The sequence below is a fragment of the Bos indicus genome, chromosome 5 (assembly GCF_029378745.1).
Source record: "Bos indicus isolate NIAB-ARS_2022 breed Sahiwal x Tharparkar chromosome 5, NIAB-ARS_B.indTharparkar_mat_pri_1.0, whole genome shotgun sequence".
Classification (NCBI taxonomy): Eukaryota; Metazoa; Chordata; class Mammalia; order Artiodactyla; family Bovidae; genus Bos; species Bos indicus.
This window is the reverse complement of record NC_091764.1, coordinates 45,029,591-45,049,448: the sequence shown is the minus strand read 5'-3', so window position 1 is coordinate 45,049,448 and position 19,858 is coordinate 45,029,591. Positions and strand designations below refer to the sequence as shown.

At 39.7% G+C, this 19,858-nt stretch overlaps 1 protein-coding gene across 3 annotated transcripts in view; it reads right to left on the bottom strand.

The window, feature by feature from the left end:
• Nucleotides 1-678: 678 nt before the first annotated feature.
• Nucleotides 679-19,858, bottom strand: part of CPM (carboxypeptidase M) — an 80,299-nt gene continuing 61,119 nt past the window's right edge. For 2 of the 3 annotated variants that reach the window (XM_019960847.2, XM_019960848.2), the window contains 2 exons: nt 10,838-10,986; nt 5,643-8,740 (listed from right to left, as the gene is read on the bottom strand). In XM_019960847.2, the coding sequence (XP_019816406.1) occupies nt 8,498-8,740; nt 10,838-10,986 (392 nt within the window). In that variant the 3' untranslated portion in view covers nt 5,643-8,497. Of the gene's footprint in view, nt 2,575-5,642; nt 8,741-10,837; nt 10,987-19,858 lie in introns of those variants that run through there. The other variant, XM_019960849.2, reaches the window with a different exon arrangement.

Genomic DNA, 19,858 nt, shown 5'->3' with positions numbered 1-19,858 from the left:
AACTTGTATATCTGGAAGTTCTTGGTTCATGTGGTGTAGAAACCTAGGTTCAAGGATTTTGAGCATTACTTTGCTAGCATGTGAAATGAATTAATTGTGTGGTAGTTTGAACATTCTTTGGCATTGCCTTTCTGTGGGATTGGAATGAACACTTACCTGTCCTGTGGCCACTGCTGTATTTTCCAAATTTGCTGACATATTGAGTACATCTCTTTAACAGCATCATCTTTTAGGATTTTAAGTAGCTCAGCTGTCACCTCACTAGCTTTGTTCATAGTAATGCTTCTTAAGACCCATCTGACTTCACACTCCAGGATGTCTGGCTCTAGGTGAGTACTTTAAATAAATGTTTTAAAGCTACTGATTAGATCTGTGGGTTCATGATAGTAACTGCAAATATTCATTGTATTGTGAAAAGGTGATGGTTGCATTTTCTGGTTATTTGGATTCTGAATTGTGTTTTTTGGTTTAGTTTACTAAATTTTTTGATTTGATTTACTAAATTATTTTTTAGTAATACTTATTTACAAAAACTATATTTTAGTAATTTGTTTAAAAACTGGTTTAAAAGTTTGTGGACATATTGTCTATCACACAGCCAGTTTTTAATAATACAGGGAATTTTTGACATTTACAAATACTGCTTTAAAAAGATAAATATCTGAAAGGACCAGCACATTTAGAAGTTGCTCAGAAGTGTTTAATATAATGGCAAATTGTATAATGAACTATTAACAGGAACTAGCAAAGAGAAACAGAAAATAGAACAAGGGCAGTGTGAAGTGACAAGCAATTGTGAGAGTCCCCATGGGGTTAGTAGTTTACTAGTATGAAATGCACGTGAAATTATATATTAAAATATTGTTACAATAGTATTATTTTGGATAAGAGCACCATCATTGATTGTTTTTAGGAGTGTGGTGATCCTAAAACATCCTTGAATTCTTACCATTCTCTTCTAAAACTCTCCTTTAAAAATTCCTGTTTTAAAAAATTGATAGAGATTACCTTCTCTCTCTCTCTCAGCATGGCTTACAAGGTCTTAGTTCCTCCATGGGGGATGGAACCTGGGTCCATGGCAGTGAAAGCAGGGAGCCTTAACTACTGGACCACCGGGAATTCCCAGTGTTGCCCTCTTATCCTTGTTTCAGTCCTACAGATCTGCCTTTAGAATACAACTATTTAGATGTTCACCCAACTACTGGGCAGCTTATCAAAATATCTTTCATATTCAAAATTTCAACCTTTTCAGAAGATATTTTTACTATCATGTTAGGTGGATTTCATTTATTTCTCAGTTAAGTTTCATCTGCTTATTTTTGGTTCACACCTTCCCAGGACACATCCTGTACTAGGCTTTCCTCTGAGATCACAGTAACATCTGCCTAGATTGACCTCACCACATTTTTTAAAAAATCCATTTATAGATAATTTACAGATATCTTCATGTCGCTTCCCTGATTTAAATATTGAAAAAAAAAACCTTCAATAATTTTACTGCTTGTTGGACATTATCTCAGATGTTTGCCCAATCATGTTAGACTTGTAGAGCTCTCTATGAAAGCTTTCTTTTCACCACTCTATTCTCTCAGGTTTCTTGCTGCAACAAAGGTCATTTGCCTCCTGAGTTTCTCATGACTTCATTTTCATCCTAGTGGGGCAGGACAGGCTAAATTCAGATAGCAGATCTGGTACTTACTTGCTTAGTGACCTTAGATTTCAGTTCAGTTCAGTCACTGAGTCGTGTCCGACTCTGTGACCCCATGAATCGCAGCGCGCCAGGTCTCCCTGTCCGTCACCAACTCCCGGAGTTCACCCAAACTCATGTCCATCAAGTCAGTGATGCCATCCAGCCATCTCATCCTCTGTCATCCCCTTCTCCTCCCAGCATCAGAGTCTTTTCCAATGAGTCAACTCTTCGCATGAGGTGGCCAAAGTATTGGAGTTTCAGCTTTAGCATCAGTCCTTCCAAAGAACACCCAGGACCGATCTCCTTTAGAATGGACTGGTTGGATCTCCTTGCAGTCCAAGGGACTCTGGAGAGTCTTCTCCAACACCACAGTTCAAAAGCATCAATTCTTTGACGCTCAGCTTTCTTCACAGTCCAGCTCTCACATCCATACATGACCACAGGAAAAACCATGGACCAAAGATGGTCCTTTGTTGGCAAAGTAATATCTCTGCTTTTGAATATGCTATCTAGGTTGGTCATAACTTTCCTCCCAAGGAGTAAGCGTCTTTTAATTAGAATTAGAGACAATAATACACAAATCCTGGAATGGAGTCTGGCCAGTGGGAAGGACTTTTAATCATATCCTCCTTGCATCCATTATGACCACAAGTCCACTGAGCTAGATTTGAATTCAACTCGCCCCCATTTTTTCACCTGTGTTGCCTGAGTACTCTACTCACATTTACATTCACTGCCTTGCTGCTTTGTGTCTTCTCTCCACAGCAGATTATAACATCATTTTGAGTTGTCTTCTAACCCCAGGGACCTCATGTACTGCATCCTGTGCACAGTAGCATTCAGTAAAAGATATTGCTTGGCAGGGAAATCAGCTGTGCAGTTTTCTCAAATTTACAAGAGGAAAAGACAGTTGTTATTGTCCATGCAATAAATTATTACTTAAATGACAAGAGAAACATTCTAGTCAAACAGTAATCTTACAAAGTTGATGGAGTGTCAGGTGTGTAATAGAATAACTTTCCCAGTTAAAAACAGAGCATCCCTCTGTATTAATACTTTTTTCATCTTTTCTCATAATCATTTATTTTTCTTTTCTAAGAGACATGTGAGAAGACCAAATCTCTGTAGTTAATTCCTTTAACCACCAGATGCAAGCACCGCATTGGGCATTCTCAGAAGGCATCACTAATGGTAGGTAGACTCCTAACAGTATGTACAGAATACTCCCACAAGACAGATTGCCAGACTAGAAAGCAAAGAAATAGTACAAATTCTATTACACATAAATCCTTCACTAGTCACCCTTAAGGGTTTCATGAGATAAACACTGTGCATAATAATACCGTGCTTTATGCTGAAGAACATGTCCGTGCCTTGATCAATTAGGAAAAGATTTAACCTACGTTAAATCAACTTATTTTCATATAAGCTCTGGAAATCTCCATGAATATGTAAGAACGTGTAGCAGTTGTATAAGCTGGTGTTCTGAAATTTGAGATTTCATTCTTTAAATCAGTTGTATTTCTTCCCCTGGTGGCTCAGACAGTAAAGAATCTGCCTACAATGTGAGAGACCTGGTTTTGATCCCTGGATGGGGAAAATCCCCTGGAGAAGAGAATGGCTATCCACTCCAGTATTCTTGCCTGGAGAATTCCATGGACAGAGGAGCCTGGTGGGCAACAGTCCATGGGATTGCAAAGAATCGAACACGACTGAGTGACTAACACTTCTTTCATTACAAAAGTAGCAAGTGGAAAGTTTCAAAAATGAAGTAGGAAAAACAAAAACATACTACCATGCCCAAATATGGACTACTACATTTAATGTACTTTTGGCTGTGCTGGATCTTCATTGCTTGCTCAGACTTTCTGTGGTTGCGGTGACTGGGTGCCGCTCTCTAGTTGCAGCGCTCAGGCTTCTCACTGCAGTGGCTTCTCTGGTGGTGGAGCACAGGCTCTAGGGCGTGCAGGCTTCAGCAGTTTCAGCTCCTGGGCTCTAGAGCCCAGGCTCAATAGTTGTGGCCCACAGCCTTGGTTGCTCCACAGCATGTGGGATCTTCCTGAATCGGGGATGGAGCCCTGCATTGGCAGGCAGACTCCACCACTGAGCCTCCAGAGAAGCCCCCTGGACTAATCCTTTTTAGAATTTACCTTCTTTTACTTTTTTCCTCTGTGTCTATTATTTTAAAATTTAGTTTATTTAAAAATTGTATTTTTCTTTGGAAGGTGTAATGGGAGTAATGAATGCTATAAGGAGTTGCAAATTTAAGTATCAAAATCTAGGGACTTCTGGGGGTCCAGTGTTTAACACTCTACACTTTCACTGCAGGGAGTGTGGGTTCAATCCCTGGTTGGGTAAACTATGATCTCACCCTGGTTGTGATGCAGCCAGAATTTTTTTTTTTAAAGTATCAAAGTCTAGGTAAGATATACCAGGAAACTCCTGCTAAAGGCATTTCTATATAATGAAGTCACTCAGTCGTGTCTGAAAAGTCACTCAGTCATGTCTGACTCTTTGCAACCCCATGGACTGTAGCCTACCAGGCTCCTCCATCCATGGAATTTTCCAAGCAAGAGTACTGGAGTGGGTTGCCATTTCCTTCTCCAGAGGATCTTCCTGACCCAGGGATCGAACCCAGGTCTCTCATGTTGCAGGCAGCTGCTTTACCAGCTGAGCCACCAGGGAAGCTCTTTCTTTTCCTTTTGAAAATAGAAAAACTAATTATTTTAAAATTGAGACACTTGTCACTTTTAAAAAATTGGTACCTATAAATTAGTTCTTCCTCAGTCTTGTCTCATTTAAACTATTATTTGTTTAGCATGTTTCAGGGGGCATATCGACACTTACGTCCAACTTCTCTGCCCTGTGACTAGAAATTCAACGTTAAGAGGTTGCATCAATCAAGGAACGAGGGTTAGGGCTATTAGTTTTCCAATTCCTGGAAGAGGCAAATTCTTCTTCTATGTTTCAAAAGCACTTTGAAATCAATAAGACATTATTTAGGACAAAAGGCCCTTCACTATATCAGCATTTCCCAAAATGTGTTTAGAAATCTAGATAAGTCAGTTCTAAGAGATGCTGCTGCTGCTGCTGCTGCTGCTAAGTCGCTTCAGTCATGTCCGACACCGTGCGACCCCAAAGACAGCAGCCCACCAGGCTTCCCCGTCCCTGGGATTCTCCAGGCGAGAACACTGGAGTGGGTTGCCATTTCCTTCTCCAATGCATGAAAGTGAAAAGTGAAAATGAAGTCGCTCAGTCGTTCCTGACTCTTAGCGACCCCATGGACTGCAGCCCACCAGGCTCCTCTGTCCATGGATTTTCCAGGCAAGAGTACTGGAGTGGGGTGCCATTGCCTTCTCCGTCTAAGAGATGGCACTAGCCTAAATTATTCAAGCAAAGGCTCCATGGATGAGTCTGTTGGAGGAATCCACTTTTTTCCTGCATGATTTCTCAGACCCTTTACTACATTAGTATGCATTGGGAATTTTCCAAAGATTTTTTTGTATATATGGTATGTTTTTTGTCTGATTTTTTTTTGTGTTTGATTTTTTGTGTCAGAAAGGAAATGGCACCCCACTCCAGTGTTCTTGCCTGGAGAATCCCAGGGACAGGGGAGCCTGGTGGGCTGCCGTCTATGGGGTTGCACAGAGTCGGACACGACTGAAGTGAATTAGCAGCAGCAGCAGGCATACTTTTCATCCATTATCTGCCCCATGCACAAACTAATTTGGATGAGTATATGTCATATAACATATATGTCATATACGTCTCTCCTGGAAGGGCTATCTAGGCTTTGAAGAGTTATTGCAATATTATTGCCTCATAAAAGGTCATTAGATTTGGTCTTTCCCAGGCTTTGTTTGATGACAACCAGTTCTTTCTGGTATGTGGACTTTGTACACTGGTGTAAGTATGTGTTTTCAAAGTAACATAATGGAAAGAGCAGCACTCATTATTTATAGGAATATTAATTCTTTATTGAGAATCAGAAATATTCTGATTTTTACTGAATTCAGAGGTAGTCATGGCCCCTACCCAACAAGACTTTATAGTCTTAGACAATTTGTATGTTTTAATTTCTTAATTATAGTACAAAAGAAAGTCACTGAGAAAACTTGTAAAATCATCTTATGCAACATCTATAAAAGGCTATGGAGTAGTTCATATGCTAAAGTATGATATAACAATTTATGATCAATACAGTACAATGTCTACTTATCAGTGATATAATGTAAAAGTCTGTAATGAAATTAAAGTGTCTCCCCAAATTTCTGCTTTAGGTGCTGTGAAGTTTTTTCTCTTGAACCAAAATTTTCTCCCCTTCCACCCTGTCTAAATCAGTCATAAAATAGGCATCAACTGTATTATCACTGTGTAGAATAAGAACCAAATTTCTCAATAAGCAACTTTCCCTGTTACAGTGAGACAATATGCTATGTTCGTTTTTCTGTATTCCCTAGGAAAAGATATTTTGTTTCCAGATCGTATAGAACTTTCAATTTAAGAACTAAAGCAACTCACTTTCCATGAGGAATACACAGCACTCAGAAATCTGCTTACCGCAGTTGCTATATTTTTCTGTTTGATAACCACCCAACCCCCTTAACCTAATTCGTATACATAATGTTTTAAGTATAGCAGTTTGCTGGAGCATTTAGTTCATTTATTCAATTCTCACCGTGTGCTAGGATTTGAGAATAAATAAATTTTCCAAACAAATTAAGTAGACCTTGGTCTCAAAGACCTCACACTCTACCAGAGAAAATCAGCCATGGAAGTAGAAGATCATAATACAGTGTGGTAAGTCCCATAACAGAAGTAACCTGTGTAATTTGGGAGCAAAGAGGCAGGGGTCCTCAGATCAACGGGTTAGTGGGTGGCGCAGTGAAACTGAGAAATGAAATGGACAACCGTCAGCAAAGGTTTCCCAAGGGAATTGAAACCTGAACTGAGGTTTCCTTTTTCTTTTTAAAGGGAATCATCGATCTTTAAGTTTTCTTTGTTTACTCTTAACAGACTAGTCTTTATTTCTGTTGTAGTTTCACATCAACAAGAAAGATGTAATTTACATAGCCTGTATGCCTTGAAACCTTCACTTTGTAGAGTACATGATCACAAAGCACCTTATGAAACATTGTTTTAATATGTAATAGTTACTATCTTTATACATAAGACCATTTTAACCAGTTTGAGTATACAATTCACTGGCATTAAATACTGTACAATGTTGTACAACCATCATCACTATTTTCAGAACTTCCTTACCTTAAACAGAAACTCTGCACCCAATAGACAGCCTTAACTGAGGTTTAAAGGTGGAGTGGGAAAGAAAATGTAGTGGGTCAGAATGGCACTGCCAGACACAGGGAACACTCACGGCATGTTCTGTGTGTAGGAACTACATGCAGTTGATTGCTGATTGTTTTTATAGCCCCTTTCCCTAGTGCTACATGGAGGTTGCGTTTGAAGAGGAGAAGGCTGGGAGCAAGAGACCAGTAAAGCTGTTGCTGTGGTTCAGGTGAGTTATGATGGCCTAAATCTGGTGGTCTTAGTAGCCATCAAGACAACGTAGAATCAGTCAACACAAATAACAATCTTTATTGTTATTTGAAGTCTTTGCTATTTGATAACATGTGAAAGGAATGATTTCATATTTGAATTTGAATAATAATAATTTGAATCCTTTAAAATTCCTTTCATATTGTTATTTGATAACAATCTTTGTTATTTGTTATTGTAAATGAAAGTCAGGGACTGACTGAATAGAGGGGATGAAGGAGCAGGAGGAGGTATTAAGGGGGACTTCCAGGTTTTTAGTTTGGTGCTATCAGTAACTGAGACAGAGAATGCAGGAGGAAAAGCAGCTCTGGTGAGAAAAGTATGTACAGTTTTTCAACATGATGAGTTTGAGGTATTTATGGGTCACACCCAGGTAGATGTGTCCAGTGGGCAGTCAGACCTGAGTCTGAAGTCCGGCCTTTGGGGATCATCAGCATAACTGAGGACTGTGGCATCCGGTTTCAGAAAGGCAGGGACCCTTACTTAACCTATTATTTTGGGGGCTCTGTAGACAAATTTGTCATCCCATCAGGTCTGTATTTTCTTGGGCTTCTGGGACATGGTTGCCTATTTTCTCTTACATTTCCTTAGAACATTGGCAGAACTTAATATTCCCAGTCCTATATCATTTCTCCCTGTACTGAAAATTATATATGGCACCATCTCTTCACACAGAGCACCCATGGCAAGGTCTTGCATGTCTTAATAGTATGCTATATGCTCATTCAGCTGTGTCCAACTCTGCCACCTTTTGGACTGTAGCCCCGCCAAGCTCCTCTGTCCATGGGATTTTTCAGGCAAGAATACTGGAGTGGATTGCCATTTCCTCCTCCAGGGGATCTTCCCGACTCATGTATGTAATAGGTAATCAATAAATATTCATCTTCATCGCTTATATTCAAATGGCTGGCTGTATACAAAATTAGTTTTCTTTTTTTTCCCCTTGCAGGAACTTTTTTTAGCTTCTCAAGTTTAACTTCTTATAAATTTCTAAGACCACTTCAAGATTAAGTGTAAGTGAGCAGTACTTGATGGGCAGGTATCTTCCATATTAAGACTAAATCATTCCTTTCATTATCACCATACATTGCTCATTGCAGGATTTGAAAACAAACATTTCTCTTCTTAGGGAAGGATCATGGAATTTATCCAATCAAGGTCCCACAGAGGGAGTTAAGAGTTGCAGTAACCTGGCATGATTAATCCCTGATTCCAGGTGATGATGGGGGTTGAGTTTCACATTTTGCTTTATTTGAACAATATGTGAAAAAGAGTCACTAAAAATAAGAACAGACTGGGTTTTGTTGCAGCTGAGTGGCCTTGCAGTTCACTGTAAAGAGGAATCCTGGGACATAAAGGATTTGATTCTGAGATATGATTCAATTGCCCTCTGAATGGAAGTAAAATATCCTTTTTAAGAGCACTGAAGTTCTGGGATTTGGGGGGAATAGTCACCTTTGTGAGATGTGGATCATGTCCAGGGACTGTAACCTGAGAGGAAACGAGAAACAGTTATCTGAGTGATTTCAGATGTTTTGTGGTGCCAGCACTGAAAACACTGATATCCACCACTAAAATGCAGCCTTTATGAAACACATGTAACAACCTGCCAGGTCTCCCTGGGTGTTAAAAACAGCTTCAGTCCTGCTTGCTGAATGAATTATCCTGTTGATACGGAGTACTGTTGTTAATGCCGTTGCCGAGAATTACAAAGTGAAATAAAGACAGTTCCTTTATCTGGAGATGTCAGAATTCAAAAGCAACAGACTGATTTCTGTCCCCATCATTTATCACGGATTGCAAAGGTAAAAGAGTTGACTGTTTCTCTTTGTCCCAATCTCTACTTACTATCCTGATTCGGAATCAAGATTATTTATAAGTGGAAATCTTTTCTCAAATTTATTCCATTTTCCTGAAACTGATTTTATATATTTCTGTATATATATAATGTTATTGCTTCCTTAAAAAGCTTTGATTTTACCTGGTTTTGTCCATGAATCTGAATCTTCAGCTAGATTTATCTTTTTGGTGGAGGAAATGATCAGGAAAATAACGACAAATGCTAAACTATGGACTGTTATTTACTGAGAAATGCTTTCATTATATATGGTAGAGGGAGAAGAGAATGGGGAATAACATTTACATGACCACTAACTAGCCTGTATTTAGTTATTCATCTCCGCTTCCACAGTCTTACCTTCGCCTTTTGTCCTAGAGTTAGTAACGAAAGCTGATTTGTGCTGTGTTAGTCTCACTAATTGGAAATCAACGATTTATAACTTTAAATTGTATTAGAGTACGGTTGATTTACAAGTGTTTAGTTTCAGGTGTACAGCAAAGTGAACCTGTTATACGTATACATAGATCTAAGATGTGGCTTATTTATGGGATTGCATAAAAACAATTTAGATTCACCACAAGGAAAACCCTTTTTTTTTCATATAATGAAAATGTCCCAGGAAAAAAAGGGCCTTTTTTAGGCAAAGATTCACAGTGAGTTGGGTCTTTCCAGTTCTGTCTATCTCCTCGGTAGGAGGAGAGACACTCAAGAAAAGGATGTGTGCTGGGCACTTTGGGGATAACCCCTGGATCGGGAAGATCCCCTGGAGAAGGAAATGGCAACCCACTCCAGTATTCTTGCCTGGAAAATACCATGGATGGAGAAGCCTGGTGGGCTACAGTCCATGGGGTCGCAAAGAGTCGGACACGACTGAGCGACTTCACTTTCACTTTCTTTCACTTTCTGGAGCGGGAGTTTTTAATCCTACAGAGTTTTACAAACTGAAAAGCATGCCTTTTTTTTATGTCCTAAAGACAAAGTAACTACAAAGCCAGTTTTTACTACAGAATAAATGACTACCTTCTCAGGAATAGCTCTGTATGGAAGGTATGCTATGGCTGGCATTAGACCCACTAAACAAACTAGATATAACTTGACATTCTAGATAAAGCCACGTCAAAAAGGAAGAGGCACAATCTGGCCTACTAAATCAGCTACTTATTCATTTAGCTGATTTGTATAAACCCACTCAGCCTCAAACTAGGCCATGTATCCTTACAGAAGAAAAGCCTCAGAACCATTCATCTAAATAGAATTAAAATCTGGAATTTTACTTGGATTGATTGAAAAACTGACCTTCATCTGCTTATGAGAAGGCTGCAAAAATACGTGTTACTTAATATGCTGGTAGACTTTGTGGATCACATTTTATTTGTAATGAATCCTAAGGAACTTGTGTCCCAATCAGTTCATGGAATAGGTGTTAAACTGGTATTTCATGAAGCTTGGAAGAACTTTGACTATGTTGGTTGTTGTTATAGGGTTTGTTCCATTTTTTATCACGAGAAATGTGATCTGGCTTCTATTTTAAAAATTTCCAGTTGGGGAAGAAACATGATTTTGAGTTTGTTTTTATTATTGCCACTTTACGCTCTCCCTCTGACAGATGCAGATCTGACACTGACTTTTTATTCTGTACTGATGGATCTCCTTTTGCATATTCCAGACTTACTTTTACATCCTTTCTAGGTGAGTAAGTATTGTGTTCTATAGTATTTTAATAACAGTAACTAGCATTGTATACTTACCTCTATTACATAGGATCCAGGCAAGAGGAGGAGGTAATACTCTCCAAATTTGTTGGTTCTATAGGGGCAGATATGTTTTCTGTCTTGGACTTCTACAGTTACATTGGATAATGGAGTCTGGTTCTGATCAAAAACTTGGCCCTTTACACCTGCAAGACAAAAAAAGAATTGTGTTAACACCACATTTTATGGCATAAGAAAAAAAATCTTATAATTGTTTAAGAAAAATAAGCCCAATATTTATTAGCTATTCTGAGTTAATAGAGTATTTGAGGAGGGATGGTAAACTTTAAAAAAAAAAATTGAGATAAAATAAAAATATATTACCTTTAGGTATACAACATTGCTAAATATATGTATGTACTGTGAAATATTCACCAAAATATGCTCAGTTAACATAGTTACACTTTTTTCTTGTGCTGATAACTTTTATTTTACTTTCTTATCAAATTTCAAGTATACCATACAGTATTAACTATATTTACCATGCTGTACACTACCTCCCCAGGACTTATTTCAACATACCACATTTTCTGTATCTATTTATCCATCTGATTAAGTTGCTTCCATTTCTTTTGGATAAATACCCTTAAGTAGAATTACTGGATCATATAGTAGTTCTATTTCTAGTTTTTCTTAGAAGCTCCATACTGTTTCCATAGTGCTGCACCAATTTACATTCCTATCAATAGTGCAGAAGGGTTCTCTTTTCTCCACATCCTTGCCAACACTTGTTACTTCTTGTCTTTTGACAACAGCCATTCTAACAGGGGTAAGGTGATATCTCTTATTTGTCTTTAACTTTTGACATATTAATTACAATATGTCTTGATGTGGGTCTCTTTTGGTTTATTTGGAATTCTCCAGGTTTCCTTGATCTGGATGTCTGCTTCCTTCTAGGAAGTTCCAGGCTAGGGAACTTTTGAGCCTTTTTTTCCCTTCAAGTAAGTTTTCTGTTTCTGCACCTTCGGGGACTCCTATAATGTAAATGTTGGTCTGCTTGATGTTGTCGCATAAGTTCTTTAACACGTCTTCACTCTTTTTCATTCTTTTTCTTTTTGCTGCTCTGATTGGATGAATTCCATTGTCCTGTCTTTGGATTTACTTACCTTTCTCCTGTCTCATCTAGTGTGTTGTTGAACCCCTCTACTGTATTTTTAAGCTCCATGATTTCTATTTGGTACTTTCTTATATTTTCTTTCTATTGAAATTATTTTGTTCATGCATAGTTCTGCTGAACTCAGTGAGCATCTTTATGACCACTACTTTGAACTCTATCATGTACATCACTTACCTCTATTTCATTAAGCTCTTTTCTGGGGTTTTATCTTGTTCTTTGATTTGGAATGTAGTTCTCTGTGCTGACACTGTGTTGGTTTATATGCATTAGATAAAACAACTATCACTCCCAGTCTTGAAGGAGTGGGTTCATGTAAGAGATGAACTTACTATTCAACCCTGCCCCAGGTCTGGGTTTTGTCTCAAATCTTTGTGATTACCCAAGCTGCTTACTTTAGTCTTAATGACTCCCGTAGTTGAGAGTATGCCAAGACCTGTTAGTGTCTCAAAGGGGAATATTTTGCACAAAGGTTCAGGTGTACTGGAAGCCAAACCCTCAGACAGCAGCTTTGAAGGTATACAAATCTCTCTCTTTCAGGGAAGGCTAGGAGATGAGTGTTTCTGTCTATTGCCTTTGCACTGAGCCCTGGGGTGACAGCCAGTTAAGAACCATTTCTTTGTTTGATATCATCTCTTTGAACTCGTGAGAATCAGGCTATCAAAGAAAGTGTTCTCTGGGTAGTAGCCACAAAAGCCAAGGGGCTAGATGGGTATACAAGCTCCTTTCTTGAAGACAAGTTGAGAGTGAAGATGGTGCCCAATGACATCTAGAGATGATTGTAGTCAGCCACTAGATGTAAATTTAATTAGAAGCCTGCTCCTTAGGCCACAACTATGAAGATAAACTAATAGTCCTCTTTCACCAAAAGACTGTTTTTACTGCTGCCTCTCCCACTGTGTCCTGGGTGTAGCTGGTTAAGAACTCCTTTTCTGTTTGTTACAGTCCTGTGGGATCCATCAACACAAGCCCTGCTGGTCAAACAGAACCAGGAAATGAAGGGGTGGCCCCTGGGTGGCAACTGTAGAAAACAGGGCACCAGACAAGTGCACAAACTCCTTTCCAGGAGACACTGGGATCCTGCAGGGAGGTGGAGGGACAGGGCAAAGATGGCAGCCTCCATCTCTGGAGAGTATTTCAGCTGACCCCTAGATATGTGTTAAATGAAATGACTGCCCCTCCGGCTGAAGCTTTCAGACAGGCAACTAGGCTTCTTTCACAGAAAGACTGGGCACTTTTCCATCAGCTGCCTTAGCACTAGGTCCTGGGGGATAGCCAGGTAAGTCTGTGTGATTCCTTGAAGAACTGTTTTTCAGTTTGCTATAGCTTTGTGGGTCTCATGGATGCATGCCCTCTCATTTTCAAAGCTATGTGTTTCAAGAGTCTCTGGAAGGAACCAGTCCTGCTGACACCTGGACTTTAGCCCAGTGAGACTGGTATTGAACTTCTAACCTTTAGAACTGCACATTTAAATTCACTGTTATTAGAGAGGAGACAAGATGGTGGAGTAGAAGGACAAGAGCTCACCTCTTATGGAAACACCACTGACAAAAAAAAAACCCTGGAATCTACCAAGAGATACCCTACCTTCAAAGAAAAAGAAGAAGCCACAATGAGACAGTAGGTGGGAGGTACAATCCTGATAAAACCAAATCCCATACACGTTGGGTGGGTGACCCATAGGCTGGAAAATGATTATACCACAGAGGTTCTATAGGATTGAAAGTTCTGAGCTCCATATCAGGCTCCCCAGCCTGGGAGTTGGGCAATGGAGAGGAGTCGTCCCTAGAGAATCTAGCTTTCAAGGCCAGTGGGGTTTGATAGCAGGAATTCCACAAAACTAGGGGAAACAAAAATTCCATTATTGGCAGGCACGCACAGGATCTCATATGCACCAGGACCCAGGAAAAAAGCAAAGACCAAATAATCGACTGGGCCAGACTTACCTGCCAGTATTGCAGGGTCTACCGTGGAGGTGGGGGTGATGGCTGTGGCTCACTGCGGGGACAGGGACACTGGCAGTGGTAGTTCTGGGGAATTTTCATTGGCACGAGCCCTCTGGAAGGCTGCCATTTTCTCACCAAGACTTGTCCCCACCCAAAAGCCTGTAGGCGCCAATGTTGGGAAGCCTCAGGCCAAATAATCCCTCACCCATCAGCAGACAGACTGTTTAATGTCTTCTTGAGCACACAGCTGCCCACTAACCACACCCCCTGACACAGCCCTGCCCACCAGAGGGACAGAACTCATATCTACCCACCAATGGGCAAAAATCAGTCCCTCACACCTGGAAGCCTGTACAAGCCTCTTAAACAGCCTCATCTACCAGGAGGCCAACAGCAGACGCAAGAAGAGCTACAACCCTGCAGCCTGTTGAATGGAGGCTGCAATCACAGAAAATCAGACAGAATGGCAGAGAACTATGTCCCAGATGAATGAACAAGGTAAAATGCCAGGACAAAAACTAATTGAAGGGGAGATAGGCAATCTGCCTGAAAAAGAATTCTGAGTAATGATAGAAAAGATAATCCAAGATCTCAGAAGAAGAATGGAGGCATAGATTGAGAAGATACAAGAAATGTTCAACGAAAAGCTACAACTAAAGAACAAAGAGATCAAAAATCACAATCACTGAAATGAAACAGTACCCTAGAAGGAATCAATGGAGTAACAGGCAGAAGAACGGATGAGTAAGCCGGAAGACAGAATGGTGGAAATAGACTGTTGTAAGAGACAAAGACGGACACTACACAATGATCAAGGAATCAATCTAAGAAGATAAGACAATTGTGAACATATAGGCACCCAGCCTAGGACCACCTCAATATATAAGGAAATACCAACAGCCATAAGAGGAGAAATTGACAGTAATAGTAGGGGACTTTAATACCCCACTTTCATCACCAAACAGATCGGTTAGAGAATCAATAAGGAAACATAGACTTTAAATGGTACATTAGACCAAGGAGTATTCTTGACACCTTGAAATTTCAAGAATACAGTTAATAAAAGGCCATATATATTTTAAGACTCCACTCATTTTAAATCATGTTTTCCCATCTCAGTTTGTCTACTTTGTTGACAAATGTTATCTTAATGACATAAATGAGAAGAGGCCACAAAGATAAAAGTTATTAAATTCCATATTTCCTTCTCATTTTTTTTCAATGTAATCAAATGTAAATCTCCACTTTGATTTTTTCCTCTTTTGCATTTAAAAAAAAAATAGGTTCCATTTATACTTATTCCTACTAGAGTTAACCTTTGGACAATGCAAGTGTTAGAGACATCAACCCTCCACACAGTTGAAAATCCACATACAGCTTTATGGTTTGCTCTCTCAGCACTGGCAGAGTCCACCAACCATGAACTGGGTATTACTAGAGTACATATTTAATGAAAAAACAAAACCAGTCCCCGACTCCACCCCACGCATATAAGTGCATTCATGCAGTTCATACATGTGTTGTTCAAGGGTCATATGTATCCTTTTGATCTTCAGGTAGTACTCAACTGTTAAACATCAGTCATAATTTAGTAACCTGATTCTGTATTTATTCATTGAATTTTGGTGGCATTGTTTTTTTGAAGAGAGATTTCCATCACGTCCCAAGTCACTAAACATTCCCAAGCCTCAATTCCATCACCTATAAAATGGGCATAATATGTATATACCTTCCAGGATTGTCATGAAGATCAAATACAAGAGGAGGATCAACAAATATTAATCCGTTTCTTAATCCTTCTCTTTCTTATTTGGATAAGAAAAATGATACAAAGGAATAGAAAGACCCCAGCTGTGTAAGTCTGAAGTTGAATAGATATACTACATAAATTGCTGGGATCTCAATTCAACTTTGTTCCTCAGGAGCAAGAATATGTGAGGAAAGAAGCTCTGCTTAGATCTTCCTTTCTTAGGGCTCTGAACTAGCTCATAGTCTTCCTACCACTTGGAAAATCTGCATTTACGCAAGATAGCTTGTGGTACTGGCAGTATGTGTGTTGGCATCTTTTGTATTTTTCATCTTCAAAACCAAAAAAAAAAAAAAAAACCCAACCCCAAAGCTCATAGAAAAGTAAGCTATCTTTGAAATTGACTTTATACCATCCTTTAACATCTAAGATAATGCTAGAATAAGACTCAGGATGTTTGAAACTATCACAACATTGTTGATTGGCTATACTCCAATATAAAAAAGTTTAAAAAGATTCAGGATGCAAGGCAGAATATACCAAGAAAAAAATTCCATGGTACTTTAAAATAATCAGCAAACAGTAATCAAAACAGCATGGTACTGGCACAAAAACAGACATATAGATCAATGGAACAGAACTGAGAGCCCAGAAATAAACCCACCAACCTATGGTCAATCTTCAACAAAGGAGACAAAAGAAATATACAATGGAGAAAAGACAGTCTCTTTAGCAAGTGGTGTCGGGAAAGCTGGACAGCTGCATGTATATTAATGAAGTTAGAACACACACCATACACAGAAATAAACTCCAAATGTCTTAAAGACTTAAATATAAAACATGACACTATAAAACTCCTAGAAGAGAACATAGGCAAAACATTCTCTGATGTAAATCACAGCAGTTTTCTTAAGTTTCCCAAGTCAATAGAAATAAAAACAAAAACAAATGGGACCTAATCAAACTATAAGCTTTTGCACAGCAAGGGAAATCATAAACGAAAAGACGACTGGGAGAAAATATTTACAAATGATGCGACTGACAAAGGATTAATCTCCAGAATATATAAACAGCAGGGCTTCCCTTATAGCTTAGTTGGTAAAAAATCTGCCTGCAATGCAGGAGACCTGGGTTCAATTCCTGGGTCGGGAAGATACCCTGGAGAAGAAAATGGCAACCCACTCCAGTATTCTTGCCTGGAGAATCCCATAGACAGAGGAGCCTGGCAGGCTACAGTCCATGGGGTCACAAGAGTCGGACACGACCTAGTGACTAAACCTCCTATATAAACAGCTCATACAACTCAAAAAGATTTAACAAAATGGGCAGAACTAGACAGTTCTCCAAAGATGACGTACAGATGGCCAACAGGCATAAAAGGATGCAAATCAAAACTACAATTAGATACCATCTCACCCTGGTTACAGAAAAGGCGATGGCACCCCACTCCAGTACTCTTGCCTGGAAAATCCCATGGATGGAGGAGCCTGGTAGGCTGCAGTCCATGGGGTCTCTAAGAGTTGGACAGGACTGAGCGACTTCACTTTCACTTTTCACTTTCATGCATTGGAGAAGGAAATGGCAACCCACTCCAGTGTTCTTGCCTGGAGAATCCCAGGGACGGGGGAGTCTGGTGGGCTGCCATCTATGGGGTTGCACAGAGTCGGACATGACTGAAGCAACTTAGCAGCAGCACCCTGGTTAGAATGGCCATCATTAAAAAGTCTACAAATAACAAATGCTGGAGAGGGTATGGAGAAAAGGAAACCTGCCTACAGTGTTGATAGAAATGTAAGTTGGTGCAGTCTCTATGGAAAACAGTATGCAGATGCTTCAAAAAACTGAAAATAGTATTGCTATATAATCCAGCAATCCCACTCCCTGTCATGTATCCAGACAAAACTATAATTCAAAAAGATACATGTATCCCTGTGTTAACAGCACTATTCACAAAGGTCAAGACATGAATGTCCTTTGGCAGATGAATGGATAAAGAAGATGTACATACATACAGACCACAGACAGAACAGTTGCCAAGGGGTAGGTGGTGGGACAGGGATGTCCTGGGGGTTGGGGATTAGCAGATGCAAGCTGTCTAGAATGGATAAACAACAAGGTCCTACCAGGAACTATATTCGATATCCTGTGATAAATCAGAAAGGAATATAAAAAATATATAAAACTATATGTTATATATACATATATAAAACTGAGTCACTTTGCTGTTCAGCAGAAATTAAGACACTGTAAATCAATTATACTTCAAATTTAAAAAAAGTTAGCATTTCCTTCTTGGCTGGAAATGGTTGTTACGCTTTAACAGAACAGATCTGAATTTTTTGACAGCCTATGAACAGTGTTTTTGGATGACCTTAGATACCCACACAGCCCCCCTATATCATCTGTGAAACTAAAGAAAGATTTCCAGGGACCTATAGTCTGCCTATCCTCAAGTACGGGGAAACGAAGAGTAATTTGGATTCAGGTCAGTTGCTAAAGTCTTCATATTTGAGTTTGACTTTCATTCAATGTCCTCTAAAGATTAAAAGATTCATTTCTATATACCCCTTACCCAAACCTAGAGACAGTAGTTCAAGTTGGGAATATCTGAACATCACTGTTACGAACAAACACAGACCATGCTTAACTACAGAATTTCTATTAGAGGATAACCCCATACCACCAGCCAATTGTAAGCTACCTTTTGATCTTATATGTCTGTTCAATACTCTGTCCAGGCACCGCCAAACTTTTCACTTACAAGTGATTGTTTTACCAAAAGAGATGATTTATTTTGATATGTTAAAATTGAAAATGGGGAAAAAATTAAAAAGACCAGTAGATCCAAAGATTTTCAGATAAAAGTCAGCACTATGACATCAGGAGAACAAAAGGCAAAATTTTGAAAAAAGTTCATGTAATAGGCAAAGGAGAATGAAATCTGAGACTTAAATTTTGTGGCCACACCTGGAAATGAGGGGGAGAAATAAATGTACATCCCTTGGGGATGTATCAAGTTCCGTGGATGAAAAGCACATTCCGGGCAAGAACTGGCCAGAGCGCAGTCTGAGCTGGTCGTTTTCAGGGGACTGTTCATTCCCATGTCCCCACCTGATGAGCACAGGTGTCACTGACTTTGGATCCCATGACAGATGCGTTATCCGTGTCTCTCAGGCTTCTGGCACTCAGCACATACCAGATTCTCTCGGGCCCAGGTTGCTGGGCCTAGGTTTCTGGGTGCTGTGGGCACCCCGTAACCTCTGGATTCAGCTCTGCTCTAAGGAGTTCAGGGGAGAGGACAGCAGCAGATAATGTTATGTCTTGCTCATCTTTACTTCTCCCCAGAGAGGGAACGTTTGGGACATTCCAGGTCCCTAGAATTCAGACTCACCTTAATGTCTGCCTTACCCTCATCTCAGCCTGAGCCTGGTCAACCCTCTTAAGCTTGACGACACAGCAACAAAGAGCCTGAGTTTAGACTGAGGTTGGAGGTGAGATTTAATTGAAAGAACGACCAATCAGAACCTTAGAATAAGCTGGGGTGAGGCAAGGCGTATGCTGTTAGTCCCAGCTATCAGTTGACTAAAAACAGTCGAGGCAAGTGACTTGGCAAGATTTCACACAGGCAGATAACAGAACAGCTTAGGCTTTACCCAGGCTCCTGCCCTCTAGACCAGTGTGGTCCTCAACCCTTTCATCACCACAGACAGGTTTCATAGAAGACAATTTTTCTACAGACCAGGGGTGGAGGGATGGTTTTGGTATGAGTCAAGCGCATTGCATTGGTTGGGGACCCCTGCTCTAGACTAGGTTCTTCCGTTAGAGCAAGAGGCCTTTCCTTCCCAGACCAGGACGACTTACCAGAGTCTTTGACCCACCTGGAAATCTCAGATCTTAGCATCATAGCAAGTGGTGAAACTGAACCAATGAATGTGATGCACCTTGACAAACCTCAATAATTTTCTTAAACCAGAGCAATAATGGTAAAGAAATGTTTGTTTCCATTATCCACAAATATACTCTTTGGCTTCCCATTGGGCACCAATATGGAGAGAACCTCTCTATCAGGTAACAGTAACCATGCTGTATCAGTACAGCGGATGCATGTTGATGTATGGCAAAACCAATACAATATTGTAAAGTAAAAAAAAAAAAAGTATTTTGAAATAGGGTTTCATTATTAAACTAGGGAGGAAAACAAACAAACACCT